The 21,355-nt window shown below is 36.2% G+C and overlaps 1 protein-coding gene across 9 annotated transcripts in view; it reads left to right on the top strand.

Annotated features, from left to right (window-relative positions):
- The window catches only part of LOC136037357 (gastrula zinc finger protein XlCGF52.1-like), a 31,884-nt gene that overhangs the window by 2,630 nt on the left and 7,899 nt on the right, over window positions 1–21,355 (top strand). For 3 of the 9 annotated variants that reach the window (XM_065720053.1, XM_065720057.1, XM_065720055.1), the window contains exon 2: window positions 1,944–2,095. The exons of 1 other annotated variant lie outside the window; for it this stretch is intronic. In XM_065720053.1, the coding sequence (XP_065576125.1) occupies window positions 2,050–2,095 (46 nt within the window). In that variant the 5' untranslated portion in view covers window positions 1,944–2,049. Of the gene's footprint in view, window positions 1–955; window positions 1,095–1,943; window positions 2,096–20,733; window positions 20,981–21,355 lie in introns of those variants that run through there. 5 more of the 9 variants (XM_065720054.1, XM_065720059.1, XM_065720058.1 and 2 more) reach the window with 5 other exon arrangements.

The following is a 21,355-nucleotide window of genomic DNA, read 5'->3' as shown; positions in this document are numbered from 1 at the left end:
AGCAGAATTAAAACTTAAAACAAACAGAAATTATTATGCATATGATGGGCTCACCTCCTCCTAATACCTTGCTCTTTACACTAAAGTATTTTTAATAGTTTCAACTATTTATTCTATGGCTTTTGTGATTCAGGGGTCAGTCTTAAGAAATTGGGACAATTTAAGCTTTAGTGTAAAGAGCAAGGTACTGACAAGGGGGTGAACCTCCTCATATATGTAATAAAAACATGAGAATACAGAAGTTGGTTATGTAAGCTAATTTAAAAGTTACGTATATCTTTTACTAATAAAAAGATTCGTAATAAATTAAAAGTTCTAGTTGCCTTTTTAAATAACTGAAAATCGGAGGGCAGCTAGGCTTCCTCCCCTGCTCTTTTTTTCTCAAAATCATTTGATCAAAACTATGAGAAAGCCAGTTAGCCAAAAGTATAAATATGCAAATTTCATTTTAATTATTCATCTGTGGAGAGCCAAAGTCAAAACATGCATTAATTCAAAAATGTTCAGAAATTAAATAAAAAAAAAAAAAGTTTTTTTTAACAGAAAGTAAGAAGCAACATTAAAACTTAAAACAAACAGAAATTACTTTATATGTGAAAGGAGCTGCTTCCTCATCAACACCCTGCTCTTTATGCTAAAGCAATTTACTTTTTTAAAAAGTAGAGTTAAGAGAAAGAGTCAAACTTTAGCGTAAAGAGTGGGACGCTGAGGAGGAAGCAGCCCTTTTCACATACAAAGTAATTTCTGTTCATTTTAAGTTTTACTATTGCTACTTACTTTCCGTTAAAAAAAACTTTTTTTTTATTGAATCATGAATCATAAAGGAGAAATAGAAAGGGGTCTAGAAAAGCAAAAAGACAAGATATCATAACCTTTCAAAATATCACAACACACTGATATCATTGGTCCATCTTTACATCACAAAGTCCACCTTTCTTTAGAATTTTCCTTCCAGGGAAAGGATTAATGGTTGTTTAACACAATGCAGGAATCCATTGGGATTTAGCATTCTGTGTGGAGATTCTGTCCCTTTTTCTGCTTGAAAAATTCTCTAGCTTTCATCAGCAAATTGGTCAAACAAGGACAGATTCACGGTAAGGTTTTAAATGAATAAAATTATGACTACAGAACATCAAAATCTTTGTTATTTCAGACTGGATATCTTTCTCTTTTTGTCTTCTGTGCCTCCTTTGCAGTATAAGGACTAAAGCAAGAGTCAAATAAGCCAATATTCTTCTTCTAGAACTTAATCTTTCAGTTCAAAAATTAGTATACAGGGTATATTAGTTGCCAATTAGTCCTTTCACTCCCTTGACTCCCTAAAAGAATCTTCAGATAATCAGAAATCCATCATCCTCATCTGTAACCAAGTCTTCCTGTCAGTTTTTAAACAATAATCCTAATTAAAGTTCTTAATTCATTGATGGGCTATGGGAAGTGCAAGTACTTGAGTTACATTCTCAGCAGTTAAAGGCCTGTAGGCCAGATATAATTCTGGGCCATCTTTCAAAAAGATACAGCCAGATTTCCATATGCATTTCTGCAATGCGTGAACCATTGCAGCAATAATGGAAGCATTACAAGTTTTATAATGTGAAATAAGTTAGAATGTTTGGATAATAAAAAGCCCACAGAAGAATTTGGAGCATTAATTGCATGGGATTCGTCAGGTTTGGCAACTCTATCTTGGGTCAAATCTTTCATGTCATTACTGAAAAGAAATTTCATACTAAAATTTTCTGAATTTTGAATAATTATCTTAATTAGGGAACTTTTTATACTGAATTTAAGCCTTGTTGTGAATTATTGCTCTTGAGTTCTCTGATTATTGGTGAGGGAAGGTGAAAGGACTTGATGAAGGAGGAAAATAGTGTGGGCCAGGTTTGCATTCATTTTACTCTTCAATTAAAGCCAATATTTATTTTGAAGTCTTTATTTTACAGGAATTGTAGTTCATTTGTCTTATAAAGAAGAGCAGACTTTATTCGAGTTGATTGAGCCCTGACTTTTTTGAAGAAGAGATTTTAAAATAGTTAAACAAACCTAGAGATGACAGAAAACATCACATTCATTGAGGTCCCACTAATTCAGGGAGGTGAGCCAAACTGTTTGTTTCCTTTGTGTTTTTCTTAGTTTTCTTAAATTTTCTTACTTTTAAATTTTATTTCTTTCAGATGCATATTGTCTTCAAATGTCTTTCAAGATTTTTATCGTTTTTATGGCACTTGATATTAACCAAGTGACATATAGCAATAGCAAATTCTGTTGGTCTGTTGGTCTGTCGGTCTGTCTGTCCTGGTTTTGCTACTTTAGGCACTTCCAGGAAAGCAAGGACAATGAAATTTGGCAGGGGTATGAGGAACCAGACCAGATTAAATTATAAATTGTTGTTTCCCCGTTTCGACCATCTGGGCGGGGGAGTGGGGGGACGGTTAAATAGGAAAAATTAGAAAAAAGGAGGTATTTTTAACTTACGAACGGGTGATCGGATCTTAATGAAATTTGATGTTTGGAAGGATGTCGTGTCTCAAAGCTCTTATTTTAAATCCCGACTGGGTCAGGTGACATTGGGGGGGGGGGTTGGGGTGGGAAACCTAAAATCTTGGAAAATGCTTAGTGTGGAGGGATCAGGATGAAACTTGGTGGGAAAAATAAGCACAAATTCTAGATACGTGATTGACATAACAGGAACGGATCCACTCTCTTTCAGGGAGTTGGGGGAGGGTTTTCTTAAATTTTCTTACTTTTAAATTTATTTCTTTCAGATGCATATTGTCTTCAAATGTCTTTCAAGATTTTTATCTTTTTTATGGCACTTGATATTAACAAAGTGATATATAGCAATAGCAAATTCTGTTGGTCTGTTGGTCTGTCTGTCCTGGTTTTGCTACTTTAGGCACTTCCAGGTAAGCAAGGACAATGAAATTTGGCAGGGGTATGAGGAACCAGACCAGATTAAATTATAAATTGTTGTTTCCCTGTTTCGACCATCTGGGCGGGGGAGTGGGGGGACGGTTAAATAGGAAAAATTAGAAAAAAGGAGGTATTTTTAACTTGCGAACGGGTGATCGGATCCGACTGGGTCAGGTGACATTGGGGGGGGGGGCTGGGGTGGGAAGCCTAAAATCTTGGAAAATGCTTAGTGTGGAGGGATCAGGATGAAACTTGGTGGGAAAAATAAGCACAAATTCTAGATACGTGATTGACATAACAGGAACGGATCCGCTCTCTTTCAGGGAGTTGGGGGAGGGTTAATTCGGAAAAATGAAAAAAAGAGGTATTTTTAACTTATGAAGGAGTAATCAGATCTTATTGAAATTCGATGTTTCGAAGGATATCGTGTCTTAGAGCTCTTATCTTAAATCTCGACCGTTTCTTGTGACATTGGGGGGGGGGGGAAATCTTGCAAACGCTTAGAGTAAAGGGATTGGGATGAAACTTGGTGGGGAAAATAATCATCCTAGATACATGATAGACATAACCGGAACGGACCTGCTCTCTTTGGGGGGACTTGGGGGGAGGGTTAATTCTGAAAAAAATGAGGTATTTTAACTTACAAAGGAGTAAACAGATCTTAATGAAATTTGATGTTTAGAAGAAAATCATGTCTCAGAGCTCTTAGTTTAAATACCGACCGGATTCGGTGACATTGGGGGGTTGGGGGGTTGGGGGAACCTAAAATTTTGGATAACTCTTAGAGTAGAGGGATCGGGATGAAAATTGGTGGGGAAAATAAGCACAAGTCCTAGATACGTTATTGATATAACCGGAACGGATCCGCTCTCTTTGGGGGAGTTGGGGGAGAAGGGTTAATTGTAAAACTTTAAAAAAATAAGGTATTTTTAACTTACTAAGAATGATCGGATCTTTATGAAATTTCATATTTAGAAGGACCTCGTAACTGAGATCTTCTATTTAAATCCTGACCGGACCCAGTGTCATTAAAGGGGGCCGGAAATCTTGGAAAATGCCTAAAGCGGAGAGATCAGGATGAAACTTGGTGGGGAGAATAAGCACAAGTCCAAGATAAGTGACAAACATAACCAGACTGTAACCGCTCTCTTTGGTGGATTTGGGGGGAGGGGATGTAATATGGAAAAATTAGAAAAAATGAGGTATTTGTAACTTACCAACAGGTGATCAGATCTTAATGAAATTTTTTATTTAGAATGATCTTATGCTTTAGAACTCTCATTTTAAATCCTGGCCAGATCCAGTGAAATAGGGGGGAGTTAGAGGGGGAACCGGAAATCTTGGAAAACGCTTAGAGTGGAGAGATCGGGATGAAACTTGATGGGAAGAATAAGTACAAGTTATAGATACGTGATTGTCATAATTGGAACGGGTTCGTTCTCTTTGGGGGAGCTGCGGGTTCTTAATTTGGAAAAATTAGAAAAATTGAGCTATTTTAACGTAAGAACCAGTGACCGGGTCTTAATGAAACGTGATATTTAGAAGGAATTCATGTCTCAGAGCTCTTCAAACCCCGACCAGATCTGTTGACATTGGGGGAGTTGGAGGGGGAAACCGGAAATCTTGGAAAACGCTTATAAATGTTGTAGATTCGTGATTGATGTAACCGGACTGGATCCACTCTCTTTGGGGGAGTTAGGGGGTGGGATTGAGTGCTTTGGCGAGTTTGGTGCTTCTGGACGTGCTAGGACGATGAAAATTGGTAGGTGTGTCAGGGAGCTGCACAAATGGACTTGATAAAGCCGTTTTCCCTGATTCGACCATCTGTGGGGCTTAAGGGAGAGGAAAAATTAGAAAAATTGAGGTATTTTTAACTTACGAGTGGGTGATCGGAACTTAAGGGATTTTGACATTTAGAAGGACCTCGTGATTCAGAGCTCTTATTTTTAGTCCTGACCGGCATTAAGCATCTGATTTTCCTTTTAAAGTGATCTATTAATTCTTAAATATTTAATAGAGCTCATGCCATATGAGTTCTTGGCTCTTCCTACCTCGTCACAAGTGCCATATGAGCTCTTAGCTCTTTTTTTTACGTCACAAGGTCAAGTTCCTGTTTTTGGGTAAACACGACTTGAAAGTTCCCAGCAGTTTTACCACATACACATACTCAGGATTTTCCTTGTTTTCTCAACGTATTACTCATTAGAAATCTTCAGGCAGCTGTATTTAATAGAAAATAAACACAACAATCGCACTGTTCATCGCCTCAGTAGACCAGGATTGTCTGTTTGCCTTTTTCTTTATGCACACGAAGCATCTGAAAACGAATTAAGAAAAGTTACTGACCCAATTTTAAGGACTGGCCAGATCAAAATAGTGTGGGGGGAATGGGGCACTTCTCCATTCCGTCTCTCCCGTTCTGCCCCAGGAACACGTCTTATTATTTAGAGGCTATGACCACGTGAAAACTTCAAGTAAAGAAACAATGTGAAACAAGAAACAAAAAGAAAAAAGAAAGAAACATGAAAAACAAAAACAAAACATGAAAGAAACAAGGTGACTAAAAACAAAGCCCACTTAACTTACTACAAGTACGGCTTGCTATAGTTCTAATAAAAAGAAGTGTGTTGACCTTACCTTGATTACAAAATAAATAAAATTGCACTCCAACAGGAAATAACTAGACGACAGCAGGTTCACACATCAAACGAAAGGAAACTAAACCAACATGGATGGTGTAGTTCAGCTGTACCAAGCTGGAGTTGTTGTAGCTATTGCCCGCTTCGAGCAGCACCTTTCTTGTCATCTAAAAATCACCTACCCAGTTCCTCCCCGTGTTACTTATCTTTTAGTTGTTATCAAACCTCTTTTTCTTAGAGTTTTGGTTATTATTGAGCCGCATTGCTCCTTACTTACAGTTCGTTACCACGAACTGTTTAATTAGTCGGAAAGTGACAATGCATAATACTAGTTTATGAAAGTTTTGCGGCTTTGTAGAATAATGTTCGTTTTCCTATTTAAGATTATTTACTTTCTGGCAAGGATATTTGAAGAGACGAGAAGAAAATGGACGTTGAAATGGTAATTCCCAAAATTCTGAAGTACTTTGCTCAAAATTGATCAATTTGGAAGACAGTTCATTCAGATTATTTACCCACTTAGTTTACTGGCAAAGCAAAAAAGTGACTCTTCCTAATGCGAATTTCTTTGCGTCGTCGACTCACACATGCTAAGCTTTTGAGTCATAACCTTAACAGTAATTTCTTGCCTCATTAGTTATTTGTCTATAAATAAATATTGGTTGATGGATTCATGATCAATACACTTCTTCCTCTCATGACTCTGTTATAGGTAGACTGATGCTCCCCCCCCCCCCCAAGGGAGATCATGGGCATACCACTGTTCAGGGATGCGACTAGGCTTTTCCCTTTTTAATTGGGGGGGGGAGGTTGGGACGAAAAAATGTCCTGACCAAAATAAAAGGCTTGGAGCCTTGAAGTTGTTATCCTATGTTGATCCTATGTTATCCAGTTGTTATCCTATGTTATCCAGCTTGAATTTGAAGTTGTTATCCTATATTTTTACTTGAAGCAAGATTCATATGGCTTCAAGGGTGTAGGATGCGAATTTAAGTTCTTAGATAATGCAAATACTAGACTAGATAATCAGGTTTTGAAGTCATGAAAGAATCAATAGTTGGTTTATCGGTGATCTTGTGAGATCCCGCACCTTTGTCTAATACTGTCGTGATTTTCCGGTAGAATCTGAGGGATTTTGGCGTTTTATTCCCGTGCTTTTGCTTCTTTGTGAAGTGGAAATTTTAATATTATGAAAAGAAGATGCTTATTTTTTGAGCTGAGGATTAATAGGTAATAAAGCATTATGAGTATCGATCAAATGGGAAACTATTGGGTAATATGAGAAACAACAGAGAAACTGCTAAAAATGACCGAAAAAAAAACGAACAACGAAAGCTGCAAAATGTTGCAACAAGATTGTGGCAAGTCTTGTCCAAGCAGTTCATGATTGCAAATGGCTTTATCCCCCCTCCCTCAGGGCCACTTAGTTGGGTTTTCCCTAACCTTACAAGAAGCCTTCCCCCCAAAAAAATTTTGGTACCCCCACCCCCTGGATGTTCGAAAACCGTCTTAATTACTCAAATAAGAATATGAAAGAAGAAAAATTTAAGGAAAAAAGACACTTCTTTTTGGGATTAAATATAAAAAAAAGTTTTTTCAAGTGAAAGTAAGGAGCAACATCAAAACCTAAAACGAACAGAAATTATTTTTTATATTAAAGGGCTGCCCCCTCCTCCAGACTTTATTCTTTACGTAAATTTTCTTTATAGAATTGAAAAAAAATTACTTGTAATTTTAAAATTAGAATTAAAAATTACTTTGAAATTACTTTCGAAGTGAAAGTAAGGAGCAACATCAAAATATAAACCGAAAAGAAATTATTTTCTTATCAAAGGGTTTCCCCTCCTCAAGACCTCGCTCTTTACGCTGACGTTTTTCTTTATATAATTTAAAAAATCTTAAATTTAAGTGGTCTTTGTGTTTCAGGAATTGTTCTTAAAGAATTGGTACAAAAAGTAAAACCTTGGCGTAAAGAGCGAAGTCTTGGGGAGAGGGTTACCTCTCTCATACACGTAATAATTTCTGTTCTTTTAGGTTCTGATGTTGCTCCTTACTTTCTTTTTTTAAACTTGTTTTTGTATTTAATTTCGGATCGTTTTCCAATAATGACAGAAAATATGGCTCCCCGCCCCTTGAAAACTTCCTCAATGGAAAATTTCTCCATGAAAGGTTCTTCCCACTTAAACTACCCCCCTCTCCTCCAGTGAAATTCCCCCCACACTATTCCATTCCAGCTGAAAATTCCTTGCAGATGATTCCAGGGGACATTTTTTTCTTAAGGCTCTTTCGTTTGAAAAAGACTTTAGTTTCTGATTGTATTTAATATCATATCAGAAGTTCTCTCTTCTTCGGAAGTTTTCCTGCAAATAACCCCATCCCCAACCTTAATAGAAAGTAACTACCGCAGTAAGTTCGCAATGGAAAATTTATTCTGTGAAAAACTCTCCTATGAAGAATTTTTCCCATGGAAAATCCCTCCCCCCCACAGAGAGATATTCTAGACAATTCCAAGCCGGTAAAAATTTACCCGGACGATTCTTCTTAACATCTCCATGTGTAAAATTGATACGGTAACGATGATATAACAATTGATGACCAATAAAAATAATTTTATATAGGAATTCTTGCAAATTCCCTTCGTCCAAGATTTCCACAGGAAAGTTCACCCCAAACTTCACAGTCATAGAGCATAAGGGAGCAGACTAGAAATTTCTAAGGTCTATTTTTTTTAATATTAGTCCCTTTTTAAACAGGGGAGTAGTCAGTGGGGTAAAAGGTAATTGAGTTTCTGCTATGTCTGTTTGTATTCTTTCACTACGTCTCGTGGTAACGTCTATGATTAACCTATGATGCACAAACATTGTGATCAGTTCAGTCTGAAAAGTATTCAGTGGTGGGCATGAGCTGTGCTTACAACAAGCCATGGTTTTAGTTTTCTCATTATTCTCAATCATTTTCAAAGAACTGAAAATTATTTTCAGTTCTATGCGAGCAGGTAGTCTAGAAACTTTCAAAACATGGCCTCCATATCTCGGGAAGAATATGTTGCAAAAAGACATGGTCAGGATTTTTTATTTTTAGTTTTTATTATTTATTATTTTATTTTTTTCTTATTAATATTTTAGTTTTTGAATTGCTTTTTTTGCTTGAGATTAGTAAATTCTGCCTGATTTAAATATTCTGCTATCTTCCCAAAATTTGTAAGGGAAAATAGTCCTTCAAACTTCTCATCTGGTATTTGCTTTTGTCGTTTACCACTTGCCCCGAATCAGAGTCATAAATTTTAGATCCCAGATCTACATGACCATTTTATAAGAGACCAACTTTTTTATGTATGGCGTCGAGATTAAAGGGTTCAGAACCAATATTGAGGTTCTCTCGTGGATTATCAAACAGTTCGTGGTAACGAACTGTAGTAAGGAGCGACCCGGCTCAATAGTAACCAAAACTCTAAAAAAAGGAATTTTGATTCCAATAGTTACATCAAAAGAATCACATTTTAATGCTTATTTTAAATATATAGGTTTTTTCAAGTTTAGTCTTACCCATCAAAAGTTAAGAGTCTGAGAAAATTTGCCTTATTTTAGTAAATAGGGGAAAACACCCCCTAAAGGTCATAGAATCTTAACGGAAATCACACCGTCAGATTCAACCTATCAGAGAACCTTGCTGTAGAAGTTTCAAGCTCCTATCTACAAAAATGTGGAATTTTGTATTTTTTGCCAGAAGACAGATCACGGATGCGTGTTTATTTGTTTTTTTTTGTTCTCTTGTTTTTTTTTTTTTTTGTTTCCCCAGGGATGATCATATCGACCCAGTGGTCCTAGAATGTTGCGAGACGAATCATTCTAACGAAAATTAAAAGCTCTAGTGCCCTTTTTAAGTGACCTAAAAATTGGAAGGCACCTAGGCCTCCTCCCACGCTCATTTTTCCCCAAAAGTCACCGAATCAAAATTTTGAGATAGTCATTTTTTTCAGCATAGTCGAAAAACCTAATAGTTATGTCCCTTGGGTCGAGTTAATCCCCCACAGTCCTCGGGGGAGCGGCTGTAAGTTACAAACTTTGACTATTGTTTATTTATTAAATAAAAGAAAACTAGTTTTTTAACTGCAAGTAAAGAGCGACAGTAAAACTATAAACGAACAGAAATTATTCCGTATATGAAAGGGGTTGTGCCTTCCTCAGCTCCTCGCTTTTTTCGCTAAAGTTTGACTCTTTCTCACTACTCTACTTTTTAAAAACAATTAAAAACTTTAACGTAAAGAGCGAGGCGTTGAGGAGGGGACATGTTTTGATTTTTGTTCATCGCACACGAATAATTAAAATGAAATTTGCATATTAATCTTTTTTTCGCTAACTGGCTTTCTCATAATTTTGACTGGACGATTTTGATAAAATAAGGGGTGGGGAGGAGGCCTAGCTGCACTCTTATTTTTGTTAATTAAAAAGGCAACCAGAACTTTTTTTACGAACGTTTTTATTAGTAATAAATATACTTAGCTTACGATTAACTTTCGTAACGAAATTCTATATTTGTATATTTTCATTACGTATATGAGGGGATTCTCCCCCTTGTCAATACCTCGCTCTTTACATTAAAGCTGAAATTTGGTCCCAGTTATTTAAGATGACCCCTGAACCACAAAGGCCGTAGAATAAATAGTTGTATTTACAAAAAAAATACTTTAACGTAAAGAGTGAGGTATTGCTGAGGAGACGAACCCCCTTATATATGTATTAGTTTCTGTTCGTTTTAGGTTCTAATGCTGCTCCTTACTTCCACCTGAAAAAACTTTTTTTGTATTTATTTTCTCATTGTTTTTCTTTTAAATAATGCTAGAAAATCCTGCGGCCTCTTCATGGAAATTTTCTTCCCTCATGATAAATTCTTCCATGGAAAGATCCTCCCACGTAACCTACTCTTCCCAAATCTCCTTTAACGTGAAAAAGTCCCCCTGATAACGTCTGTACACGTCCCAATAATCATTACTATATGTAAACAATGGTCAAAGTTTGCAACTTGCAGCCCCTCCCCCGGGGACTGAGGGCGATTAAGTCGTCCCGATATAAGACATAATTATTAGGTTTTTCGACTATGTTGAACAAAATGGCTATCTCAAAATTTTGATCCAATGACTTGGGGGAAAAAATGAGCGTGAGAGGTGGACTAGGTGCCCTCCAATTTTTTGGTCACTTAAAAAGGGCACTAGAACTTTGAATTTACGTTAGAATGAGCCCTCTCGTGACATTCTAGGACCACTGGATCGATACGATCACCCCTGGGGAAAAGAAAAAAAAAACAAATAACACACATCCGTGATTTGTCTTCTTGGAAAAAATACAAAATTCCACATTTTTGTAGATAGGAGCTTGAAACTTCTACAGTAGGGTTCTCTGATACGCTGAATCTTATGGTGTGATTTTTCGTTAAGATACTTTTAGGGGTTGTTTACCCCTATTTTCCAAAATAAAGAACATTTTCTCAGGCTCGTAACTTTCGATGGGTAGTACTAAGAGGGGGTTATGTGCGATAATCTTTCTATGGAGGAATTTATCACGAGGGAAGAGAATTTCCATGAAGGGGGCGCAGAATTCTCTAGCATTATTAAAAAATAACGAGAAAATAAATAAAAAAAAGTTTTTTTCGGCTACTAAAATTTCGTAAAAAATTTCTAGTTGTCTTTTTAAGTAACCAAAAAATGGACGACGACTAGGCCTCCTCCCCCAACCCCTTTTATTAACAAAATCATCCGATCAAAACTACGAGAAAGCCATTTAGCCAAAAACAAATTGATATTTAAATCTCGTTTTAATTGTTCATGCACGGTGAGCCAAAATCAAAACATACTTTAATTCAAAAATGTTCAGAAATTAAGTAAAAATAGCAAGTTTTTTTTTAGCTGTAAGTAAGGAGAGACATTAAAACTTAAAGCAAACAGAAATCATTCCTTACATGAAAGGGGTTATCACCTCCTCAATGCCTTTAGGCTAAAGTCTTTTATTGTTTTAAAAATTAGAGTTATTAGAAAGAGTCAAACTTTAGCGCAAAGAGCGGGGCATTGAGGATGGGACAACCCCTTTCACATACGGAATAATTTCTGTTCGTTTTAAGTTTTAATGTCGCTCCTCACTTGCAGTTAAAAAACTGTCCAAACAATGTAAAAAATTTTTGAGACGTTCTTATTGTGACTGAAATTGGGTGGTGTTGATAGTTTTGTGATCATGCCCCGTTCCGTTTTAAACAAATTAGTAAAATAACAAATATATTTCTTTTGGAATCGAAATTAGACAAAAGAAGGCGAAGAGAATTCAATTAACCTTCATTTTTTCTTCCTGATACTGCTTTATTTTCATTGCTAAACAAGCGATGCCGATCGGCCTGAGGTATCTGGGTATTTGGCTGCATAGTATGCTACCATATAGCAGGACCAAAATTCTTCTTCCTAACACTACTCGTTTTGTGAAACAAATGATTCAAATGGGGCAGAAGTTTCAGGGTATTTGGCTGCATAGTGTGTTAAGGTGTAACAGGATCAAAATTCGTCTTCCCGATGCTGCTTTATTTTTCGTAAAACAAGCGATTCAAACGGGGCAGAGGTATCTGGGAATTTAGCTGCATAATGTGTTGAAGTGTAGCAAGACCAATGTTCTTCTTCCCGATGCTGCTTTATTTTTTCTGAAACAAGCGATTCAAACAGGGCAGGGATATCTGGGTATTTGGCTGCATATTGTGCTGCCGTGTAGCAGGACCAAAATTCTTCTTCGTAATACTACCCGTTCTGCGAAACAAATGATTCAAATCGGGCAGAAGTGTCTGGGTATTTGGCTGTAGAGCGTGTTAAGGTGTAGCAGGACCAAATTTTTCTTCCTAATACTGCTTTATTTTTCGTTAAACAAGCGATTCAAATGTGGTATAGGTATCTGGGTATTGGGCTGCATAGTGTGTTGATGTTTAGCAGGACGAAAATTCTTCTTCTGCATACGGCTTTATTTTTTGTGAAACGAGCGATTCAAATGGGGCAAAGGTATCTGGGTATTTTGCTGTATTGTACACCTGTTAGACCTGTTGAGGTGTAGTAGGACCAAAATTCTTCTTCCTAATTTTGCTTTTTTTGCGAAACAAGCAATTCAAATGGTGCAGAGGTATCTGGGTATTTGGCAGGTATTGTATCAGGACCAAAATTCTTCTTTCTAATGCTTTGAAACAAGCTATTTAAATGGGGCAGAGGTATCTGGGTATTTGGCTGTATAGTGTGTTGAAATGTAGCAGGACCAAAATTCTTCTTCCTAATAGTGCTTTATTTTTTGTGAAACAAGCGATTCAAGTGGGGCGGATATGTCTGGGTATTTGGCTGCATAGTGTGCTGGTGTAGTAGGACTAAAATTTACTTCTTCATAGTGACTACTCCTGCTTTTATCATGTAGTAATTCTTGGAGTAGGTGAATGAACAGCCAAAAAAGCCAAAAACGCTCATCCCTGGAGCCTGCAGTTTGGCCGATCTAAAACGAACAACGTCGATCTAAAAAGCAGAAGGGGAAAAAAACCCGCAAAATCAACTCTGTCTTTCATTGTAAGCAAGGCTATCTGTACTTTGAGAATTTTTAAGTAACAGCCGATATAACCCACCAAAATGCGGGGGAGGGGTGTAGATTTTGGTGAAAACGAGCATAATGGTTCTTGACTACTGTAAAGGCTATGTTTGATGCCTTCAGAATCAAGAAGCTAGCTTAGTGATTTTATTAAATGATGGAAATTTTTTATCTATGAACAAGCTAGTTTTAACTTATCTCACAAGCTGTGTAAAAATTCCTTATATACAAATGCCATGACTAAGTATAAAGCAGATTGACATGAAAAGTCCAAGATTGAATTCTCGCGTCTATTGTGACTATCGCGTCTATAACCCACCTGGATCTTCAACGGACAGAAATGAAGATATATTTGTTTGAAAAATTAAAAAACATCGAGTTAGCTTGTTACATATTTCGAATACTTGGTGTTGAGGCATATTTTAAGTATGTTAAATCGACAGCTCATGACAAAAAAGAACACGACATTGGACTTCACTGGCCCTAGCGGTAGTGATAATCTCCATTTTACGGCTCTTCAGCCACGATGTGCAATTGGGACTTGGGGGCCAGCCATCCAATGCTTTCGCATACTCTTCCTGTTTACTTTCCCCAGATATCTCCAGTTACCCATTTAAAGAGCCGCGTCGACTCTGGCCTAGCTTAAAGAGTCATGCCATTGACCTTGTTCCAAATCAAATAACCAGCAACATCAGGACCCGAACCCCCGCCCTCACGAACAAAGGTTTCCAATTCTAGCGTGCTAGTCACTCAGCTAGGACGGAACAAATTCATAAACCAATAAATTCCAAGGCGAAATCCACTTGTACTTTCCATTTTTAACTGATATCTTTCTGACTGTGGTTAATTTAATGGATCTAAACATGTGCAACTTAATGGTTAACGACAATATATATATATATATATATATATATATATATATATATATATATATATATATATATATGTATATATATATATATAATATATATATATATATATATATATATATATATATATATATATATATATATATATATATATATATATATATATATATATATATATATATATATGTATATATATATATATATATATATATATATATATATATATATATATATATATATATATATATATATATATATATATATATATATATATGTATATATATATATATATATATATATATATATATATATATATATATATATATATATATATATATTGTGTTTTGTCTAAATATTCATCCAAATCATGCTACGGTACCCCAATGTTAGATAGTCCTTGAAGGTAGTTGGTTATAATTATGGCACTTGGTATTAACCAAGTGCCATATAGCGATCGCAAATTCTGTCGGTCTGTCTGTCGGTCCCGGGTTTACTACTTTAGGCACTTCCAGGTAAGATAGGACGATGAAATTTGGCACGCGTATCAGGGACCGGACCAGATTAAATTAGAAATAGTTTTTTTTTTCCCGATTTGACCATCTGGGGGGAGTGGGGGGCCCCGTTAATTCGGAAAAAATAGAAAAAATGAAGTATTTTTATCTTACGAACGGGTGATGGGATCTTAATGAAATTTGAATTTTGGAAGGATATTGTGTCTCAGAGCTGTTATTTTAAATCCTGACCGGATCTGCTGTCATTGGGGGGGGGGGGGGGTTAGGAGGGGGAAACCTAATATCTTGGAAAACACTTAAAGTGGAGGGACCGGAATGAAACTTAGTGAGAACAATAAGCACAAGTCTTAGATACATGATTGACATAACCGGGACGGATCTGTTCTCTTTGGGGTTGTTGGGGGGGGGGGGTTAATCCTGAAAATTAGAAAAAAATGCGGTATTTTTAACTTACGAACGGGTAATCGGATCTCAATGAAATTTGACATTCAGAAAGATATCGTGTCTCAGAGCTCTTATTTTAAATCCCGACCGGATTTGGTGACATTGCGGGGAGTTGGGAGGGGAAAACCTAAAACTTGGAAAACACTTAGAGTGGAGGGATCAGGATGAAACTGGTGGGAAAAATAAGCACAAGTCCTAGAATCATAATTGACATAACCGAAATGGATCTGCTCTCTTTGTGGTAGTTGGGGGGGGGGGGGGTAATTCTGAAAAATTAGAAAAAATGAGGTATTTTTAACTTACGAACGGGTTATCGGATCTCAATGAAATTTGACATTCAGAAAGATATCGTGTCTCAGAGCTCTTATTTTAAATCCCGACCGGATTTGGTGACATTGCGGGGAGTTGGGAGGGGAAAACCTAAAACTTGGAAAACACTTAGAGTGGAGGGATCGGGATGAAACTTGGTGGGAAAAATAAGCACAAGTCCTAGATACATAATTGACATAACCGAAACGGATCCGCTCTCTTTGTGGTAGTTGGGGGGGGGGGGTTAATTCTGAAAAATTAGAAAAAATGAGGCATTTTTAACTTACGAACGGGTGATCGGATCTCAATGAAATTTATTTTCAATTTATATTGGGGGGATCGGGATGAAACTTGGTGGGAAAAATTAGCAGAAGTCTTAGAAACGTGATTTACATAATTGGAACGGATCCGCTCTATTGGGGGGGGGGTGATTCCAAAAAATTAGAAAAAATGGCGTATTTTTAACTTACGAAGGAGTGATCGGATCTTCATGAAACTTCATATTTAGAAGGACCTCGTGACTCAGATCTCTTATTTTAAATCTCTACCGGATCAAGCGTAGTTGGGGGGGGGGCAGTTTGGGGAACCGGAAATCTTAGAAAATACTTAAAGCGGTGAGATCAGGGTGAAACTGGATGGGAAGAATAAAAACCTGTCTAAGATACGTGACTGACATAACCGGACCGGATCTGCTCTCTTTGGTGGAGATGGGGGGGGCGGTAATTTTGAAAATTGAGGTATTGTTACTTACGAAAGGGTACCAGATCTTAATGAAATTTGATATTTAGAAGGATCTTGCACTTCAAAGCTCTAATTTTATATTCCGACCAGATCCTGTGACATTGGGGGGAGTTGGAGGGGGAAACCAGAATTCTTGGAAAACGTGAAAATTGGGGTATTTTTATCTTACGAATAGTTGATCGGATCTTAATGAAACTTGATATTTAGAAGGATTTCATATCTCAGAGCTTCTATTTCAAATCCCGACCAGATCTTTTGACATTGGGGGGAGTTGGAGGGGGAAATCTTGGAAAATACTTGGAGTGGAGGAATCGGGATGAAGCTTGGTGGATAGAATAAGCAAATGTCCTTAATACGTGATTGACGGAACCATACTGGATTCGCTCTCTTTCGGGGAGTTAGGGGGAGGGGTTTAGTGATTTGGCGAGTTTGGTGCTTCTGGACGTGCTTGGACGATGAAAAATGGTAGGCGTGTCAGGGAGCTGTACAAATTGACTTGATAAAGTCGTTTTCCCTGATTCGACCATCTGGGGGGCTAAAGGGAGAGGAAAAATTAGAAAAAATTAGGTATTTATAACATAGGAGTGGGTGATCGGATCTCCTTACTTTCAGTTAAAAAATCTGTTTTTTTTATTTAATTTCTGAACGTTTTTGAATTAATGCATGTTTTGATTTTGGCTCTCCGCACATGAATAATAAAACCGAAATTTGCATATTAATTTATTTTTATGGCTAAATGACTTTCTCACAGTTTGGACTATTTTGAGAAAAAAGGAGGGGGAGTAGGCCTAGTTACCCTCCAATTTTTTGGTTATTTAAAAAGGCAACTAGAACTTTGAATTTTTTACGAACGTTTTTATTAGTAAAAACATACGTAGCTTACGAATTAACTTACGTAACGAACTTCTATATTCGTATGTTTTTATTACGTATATGAGGGGATTTACCCCCTTTTCAATACCTTGCTCTTTACACTAAAGCTTAAATTTTGTCCCAATTCCTTAAGAATAAAACCTAAATCACAAAGGTCGTAGGATAAATAGTTGAAATTAATAAAATTATTTTAGTGTAAAGAGCGAGGTATTAGGAGGAGGTGATCCCCTCATATGCGTAATAGTTCTGTTTGCTTTAAGCTTTAATGCTGCTCCTTACTTTCAGTTGAAAAAACTTTTTTATATCTATTTTTTCATTGTTCTTTAAAAAAAATGCGAAAAAAATCCTGCGTCCCCTTCATCGAAATTTTCTTCCCCCGTGGCAATTCCTCCATGGGAAGTTCCCCCGTATAACCCCCTCCCCTCAACCACAACCAAAAAAATCTCCCTGAAAGGGTCTGTACACTTCCCAATAACCCTTACAATATGTAAACACTGGTCAAATTTTGTAACTTACGACCTTCCCACGGGGACTGTGGGGGAGTAATTTTTTTGGTTACTTAAAAAGGGCACTAGAACTTTCAATTTCCATTAGAACGAGCCCTCTCACGACATTCTAGGACCACTGGGTCGATATGACCACCCCTGGGGAAAAAAAACAACAAATAAACACGCATCCGTGATCTGTCTTGTGGGAAAAAATACAAAGTTCCACATTTTTGTAGATAGGAGCTTGAAACTTCTACTATAGGGTTCTCTGATACGCTGAATCTGATGGTTTGATTTTTCGTTAAGATACTTTTAGGGGTTGTTTACCCCTATTTGCCAAAATAAAGAACATTTTTCTCAGGCTCGTAACTTTCGATGGGTAGTACTAAGAGGGGGTTATGTGCGATAATCTTTCTATGGAGGAATTTATCACGAGGGAAGAGAATTTCCATGAAGGGGGCGCAGAATTCTCTAGCATTATTAAAAAATAACGAGAAAATAAATAAAAAAAAGTTTTTATACCTACTATAGGGTTCTCTGATACGCTGAATCTGATGGTTTGATTTTCGGTAAAATTCTATGACTTTTAAGGGGGGTTTCCCCCTATTTTCTAAAATAGGCAAATTTTCTCAGGCTCGTAACTTTTGATTGGTGTCTAAACTTAATGAAACTTATATATTTGAATCGGCATAAAAATGCGATTCTTTTGACGTAACTATTGTTATAAAAATTCCTTTTTTTTAGAGTTTTGGTTACTATTAAGTCGGGTCACTCCTTACTACAGTTCGTTACCACGAACTGTTTGATTCTGCTCAGTTTCTTAGGATTATAGTCATGGCAGCGCCAGTTCTAATATGCTTAGTCTATATAGCGTTGTGCACTTCATTTTGAAACGTTAGGGACCAGAGTTTATCCATGAATTAAAACATGGTGACCTAATACGTCACCTAATAAACGTGGCATTTTTTTTTTTGAAACATTAAGGACCAGAGTTTATCCATGAAATGAAATATTACAATGAATGGAATACACTTTTATAGCACTCAAATTAAAGACATTGTCCCTATTGAACAAGTTAAAAAAAATCATTATTTTGTGCCGTAGTTATCTTGTGGGAAATTTGAGAATACAAAAAAGTGATAAATTGAAAATAAATAAAAGAAAATGAATTGAAATAATTTGCTGGAAAAGTGTATTGTTTTAACTTAAAAAGATTTTTTTAATTAAAAAAGTGAAATAAAATCTTGAACTGATGATCTTTCCGCGACTGTTCCAAGACTGTTCAATTTTGAGCTTCATTTGCACATTCCAGACTGTTCATTGAACAGTTCCAAGACTGTTCAATTTTGAGCTTCATTTGCACATTCAGTTTCAATTTTACTCGTCTTAAAATCTATTTTTTCCCTAACATTAATAACACTTACATATTAACATGGTGACCAGCGTGGTTAAATGTGGTGACATAATAGGGCATCGTCCTTTTCTTTAGTGTCAGTTTTTGTTTTTGACTGGTAGATCGACTTATTACCATTTTTAACTCATCTTTGATCAATTTAAATATATGATTTTCCGGGTCCCCAATGTACATGTTTATATTAAAATCTATGTAATGTAGATAAATTAGCAGATATAGTCTGTCATGCATATACATTAGCAGATACAGTTAAGTATAACTTCAGAATACTACTCATGTGGAAAAATACGAAAGGCGTTATGTGACAAATCAGTCAAATAGTGTTTTACATCGTTTTTACCAAAATCAGGCACGCCTGATCGTTTACTTTAATCACATTAAATGTTCCTCTTTTCGTTCTCGAGATATTTTGAATTTTATAATCAACTCTAAACGCACTCCAGCCAAGTTTTGTCCAGTTGTGTAGATCAAAAGCGTTAAGTGCACGACTCTTCCACAGCCGCGAAGATTGTCACATAAGACCCACCATGAGACGGCCTTAAAGACACGATTGGTGCTCGAGAGGGAAATGCAGGCATACTTTCCAAAACACTTTTTTCTTCTCCTGGACGTTTTGGAACATGTTACTTAGCGCCTTTCGTATTGTCACTGTCGGAATGCTTATGTACTTTTTGTTTATTTTTGTTCTTCAAACTATTTTTGATGCCTGATGTCTTAATATTTATCCTAGTTGACTTGGATGTTTTTGGGCTCTATGTCATTAGCCTTTGTGCATAGTTGGAGTATTTGAAGCCAATTTTGTATCTTTAAACATTTATTTCGTAGCAATTACACTTTGTGTTTGGGTTTTTGGTGCTTCTTAGCAATTTCCTTTTATATCTATTTGATAATCGACAACAGATATGGGAAGAGATCTATTTAAAGCAAATGAACAAAAATGAAAATATAAATATTCATTTGCATTCTTTTGAAAAGACTTCAATGGTGTATGTTGGGCCCCTGGCCCTAATTATCAGATAAATGTACTTTTCATTGTTTAAAATTATTCCTTCTAAATTCATTGAACCCTAGCTGTAGCAATTAACTAAAAATATTTTTTCCTTTCTTTTATCTCCCATTAATATTTTTCTTTTTAGCCAAAACGTACTAGAAGTCTGTTAAAAATTAAATGATTAGCTAGTATCCGAAAATTCAGGGTAAGTGCGAATCATTGTGCCGGCTAGACAAGTATTTTCAACTGTCTAAGAGGGTGTGGTCACGGGAAGAATAAACCTTTCATTCAGCTGCCGGAGTAGCTTAAAATCATCCACTTATGGCGCTCATGGTTCAGCACCTTATGGGCTGTTTATCGTGTATTATCATACTTTTTTTCATTTTGAATGTCTTTTGATTTGTTATTATAAGGAGTATATAATTTACCCGTAAGTTTATATAATTAATATTTTTTTCATAATTACGTATTTACTATTTATAGTAAATTTATATAATTTACTTCTTATATAAATTTCTTACCATTTTCAATTGCATGCGCTTCGATCTTCTCACATAAGTTATAGGTTTTGAGGAGCTTGATATCATCTTACATCAAGAAGTAATTTATCTGTTATTGGTGTATCTTTTACAAGAAAAGATATTTGGAGAATGACTCTAAAGATTGAGCCGATTTTTTGAGTATAGACAAGATTACTGGCTTGGTTATTTTGGAAGATCATCTTCTCGCCAACCTAGCCAAGATCGCGATGGCCTCGGTGGCAAATCGTATTGCAATCAATAGGAGGGGAAACAAATAGGTCACATCAACATAAGTTTTTGGCTGCCCCAGCCCAATTTGAAATGGGTGTCGTCATTGTTTCTTGAAAAAAGATGGTAATTTTATGCTAATCCCCGTTTCTCTTTTCAGTTAAGTGGTAGGAAACAATGATGTATATATATTTTTTAGAGCAATTCACCAAAAGAAAGCTGAGACCATTTATTTAACAATTTAACTTGAAATTCTTCTTTGTTATACCCAGCATCTTTGTTTCTTTTTCTGGAACTAGCAATTCAGCTTGGCGGAAGGTGTCCGAGTGATGCATGGTGTGTTAAGGCGTGATGACCGTGAGTATCAATAATCCTGAGCTTGAAGTTAGGGTAAGTTCAAAGGAACCTCGTCGACCTGAAAAAGAGAAATTAAAGTAAATCAGATTGTAAGTAAATTTTCTTTTCAGTTACAATAAGTAAAGCTACCTGGGCTTTTACAACAGACGTAACAACTTACCATACTATGTTCGTAAAGGTTATAGGTGGTATTAAACTTAAACTGAAAGCTAACTTATTACGGTAAAGTCTATGTTTAAGATGTTTAATCGTGAGATATGTTTGTGCTCTTCAGAATGCAATCTAAGACATTTTGTCTCGAGATGGAAAGACTTACGGATTGGAAAAAACTCATTTTTTTCTCGAAGCGAAATTTAGTTCCTCACAGAACTAAATTATAAAATGAGTAATTTTTTTGACTTGTTTTTCCTCTCAAGATTGGTCATCTAAAAATCACCCATGGTTGCACATGAGATTCACTGTCA

Source organism: Artemia franciscana, chromosome 16 (genome assembly GCF_032884065.1).
Source record: "Artemia franciscana chromosome 16, ASM3288406v1, whole genome shotgun sequence".
In the NCBI taxonomy this organism is placed as follows: Eukaryota; Metazoa; Arthropoda; class Branchiopoda; order Anostraca; family Artemiidae; genus Artemia; species Artemia franciscana.
The sequence above is the reverse complement of the archived record's forward strand: the minus strand, read 5'-3'. Positions and strand labels throughout refer to the sequence as shown.